Source organism: Canis lupus, chromosome 30, assembly GCF_048164855.1.
Source record: "Canis lupus baileyi chromosome 30, mCanLup2.hap1, whole genome shotgun sequence".
NCBI classification, from domain to species: Eukaryota; Metazoa; Chordata; class Mammalia; order Carnivora; family Canidae; genus Canis; species Canis lupus.
Genome location: NC_132867.1, coordinates 8,210,662 through 8,212,710, shown reverse-complemented (window position 1 = coordinate 8,212,710; position 2,049 = coordinate 8,210,662). Strand labels below are relative to the sequence as shown.

General features: G+C 36.6%; 1 protein-coding gene across 1 annotated transcript; it reads right to left on the bottom strand.

Moving 5' to 3' along the window:
* Nucleotides 1–1,067: 1,067 nt before the first annotated feature.
* Nucleotides 1,068–1,495, bottom strand: LOC140621835 (large ribosomal subunit protein eL39). The gene has a single exon (XM_072807294.1). It carries the CDS (start codon nt 1,462–1,464, stop codon nt 1,309–1,311), a length of 156 nt encoding a protein of 51 aa, XP_072663395.1. The 5' UTR covers nt 1,465–1,495; the 3' UTR covers nt 1,068–1,308.
* Nucleotides 1,496–2,049: the final 554 nt, after the last annotated feature.

The following is a 2,049-nucleotide window of genomic DNA, read 5'->3' as shown; positions in this document are numbered from 1 at the left end:
AAATTCTTCTACAGTCTTTGAAGAAAGACAAATCCATGCATAATACAATTAAAAATTCTGATAGTACTTACTATAAATAAGCACACTAACAGAACAAAACAAAATAAAAAAAGAACAGTGGAAGTAGCTAAAAATTCAAGGGAAACATCTGATTATTTCTTTCATCTGGAACACACCTTCTCAGATAATTAATTACATTGTTCTCAAATCTTAGGCCTCTGTTCCAATGTTGCGTCACCATCATCTACATAAAATATCAACCCTCCTCCAGTATGAAAGGGTTAGACTTCCTTAATATGGTTATTTTTTAGTAATAAGACATATTGACAGCTAACTGTGGCATGTTTACTTGTATATTTATTTTCACTACCGCCTCCCAGAATGAAAATCTGAGAAGGCAGGGACTGTATCTTGTTTATTGTCATGTCCCAGGGCCCAGAAGAACCAGAGACATACTAAATACTCAGTAAACATTGTCGAATAAATGAATGAGATACCTTTACCTGTGGGCCTCAAGAAAAGGAGAGGCTAATGGATTAGAGATGGGAGGAGGCAAGAACTTATTAGCTAAGGGAGCACAGTATCTATCTGCAATAATATGTAAAGAACCTAAGAGCTTGGAAAAATAAAGGAGCTAGTATATTTGGGATACAGTAAAAGGAAGAAACATGGCTCAAAAGAGATTGGAAATATACAGTGTTGAGGGGGGCACTTGGCAGGATGAGCATTGGGTGTTATGCTATATGTTGGCAAATTGAACTCCAATAAAAAAAAAAAAAAAACAAAAAGGAAATACACAGTGTCAATTCTTACAAGGCTTTCTTAATAATATTTTGAATTTTTTTTTAAGATTTTATTTGAGAGAAAGCACATGAGCTGGGGGAGGACCAGAGAGAGGGAGACATGCTGACTCCCCATCAAGACCTGAGCCAAAGGCAGACGCTTAGCAGACAGAGCCACACAGGCGTCCCCTAGCCACACTTTCAATACTTCGTTGTCAAGGGCCATTTCTATCACTGCAGAAAGTTCTATCAGACAGTGCTATGTGAGATCTGACAGGAGGGGGAATTCAGCACTTCACAAATTAGGACACAACAGCAGCTCAGCTGAAAGGTCTCACATTTATTACTGAACCAACCTACTGGTATAGAGGCATAGTAATAGAGAAAATCATTCCCTTGATAAGACATGTCTATTAGCCAGGTAGGAAGGATGTTTCCATATTGATAGGATAGGAACATGAGATCTCCATGGGGCTTAAATATGTGTGCCAATTATGTTTGCTATTTCAGGATGTGTGATGCTTCCTCATAGACCCAGCTTGGTTCTTCTCCAGTGTCTCCTCTTGGAGTTGTACCTGATTTTATTACCAGTTTTCATCCGAATCCACTGGGGAATAGGACGATTCTGCTTTTGTTTCTTGGCCAGGAATCGCTTGATTCTGAAAGTCTTGTGGGAAGACATGGCAATCACAGTCAACCACACGCAACCAGGATGGCGGTGGAAAGGGTGAATTTGTTTTTTTATAAATTAGGGTAACTGAATGTCTTGAAAGTAAAATAATACAATCCCATTTATTTAGTGTTCATTTAGTGTGGTCCCTTAAGTATTTTTGTAAGTTTTACACCTAAAAAAACAATCATACTGAGGTATAATTTCCATAAAATAAAATGTGTCCACTGTAATTATTCAAATACATGTGTTCTAATAACTCCACAAATCATGTAACCACAAACTCAGTCAAGATATCAAATATTTTCATCTCTCCAAAAAGAGCCTTGGTTCTCCTTTCTAGGTAGTCCACAAATGCCTATCATAGATTAGAAATTATGGACGGACTCTGTGACACAATCGATTTGTTTTCCTGTTCTTTACTTTTTTTAAAAAAAAGAAATGGAATCATACCTAATATATTCATTTGTTTCTGTCTTCCTTTACTTATGATTATATTTTTGACCCATCCATATTATTGAGTGCATTACTAGTCCATTTATTTTTATTGCCAAGTTGCATTTCATTGTACTCATACTCCAGGATTTTTTCTTTTTT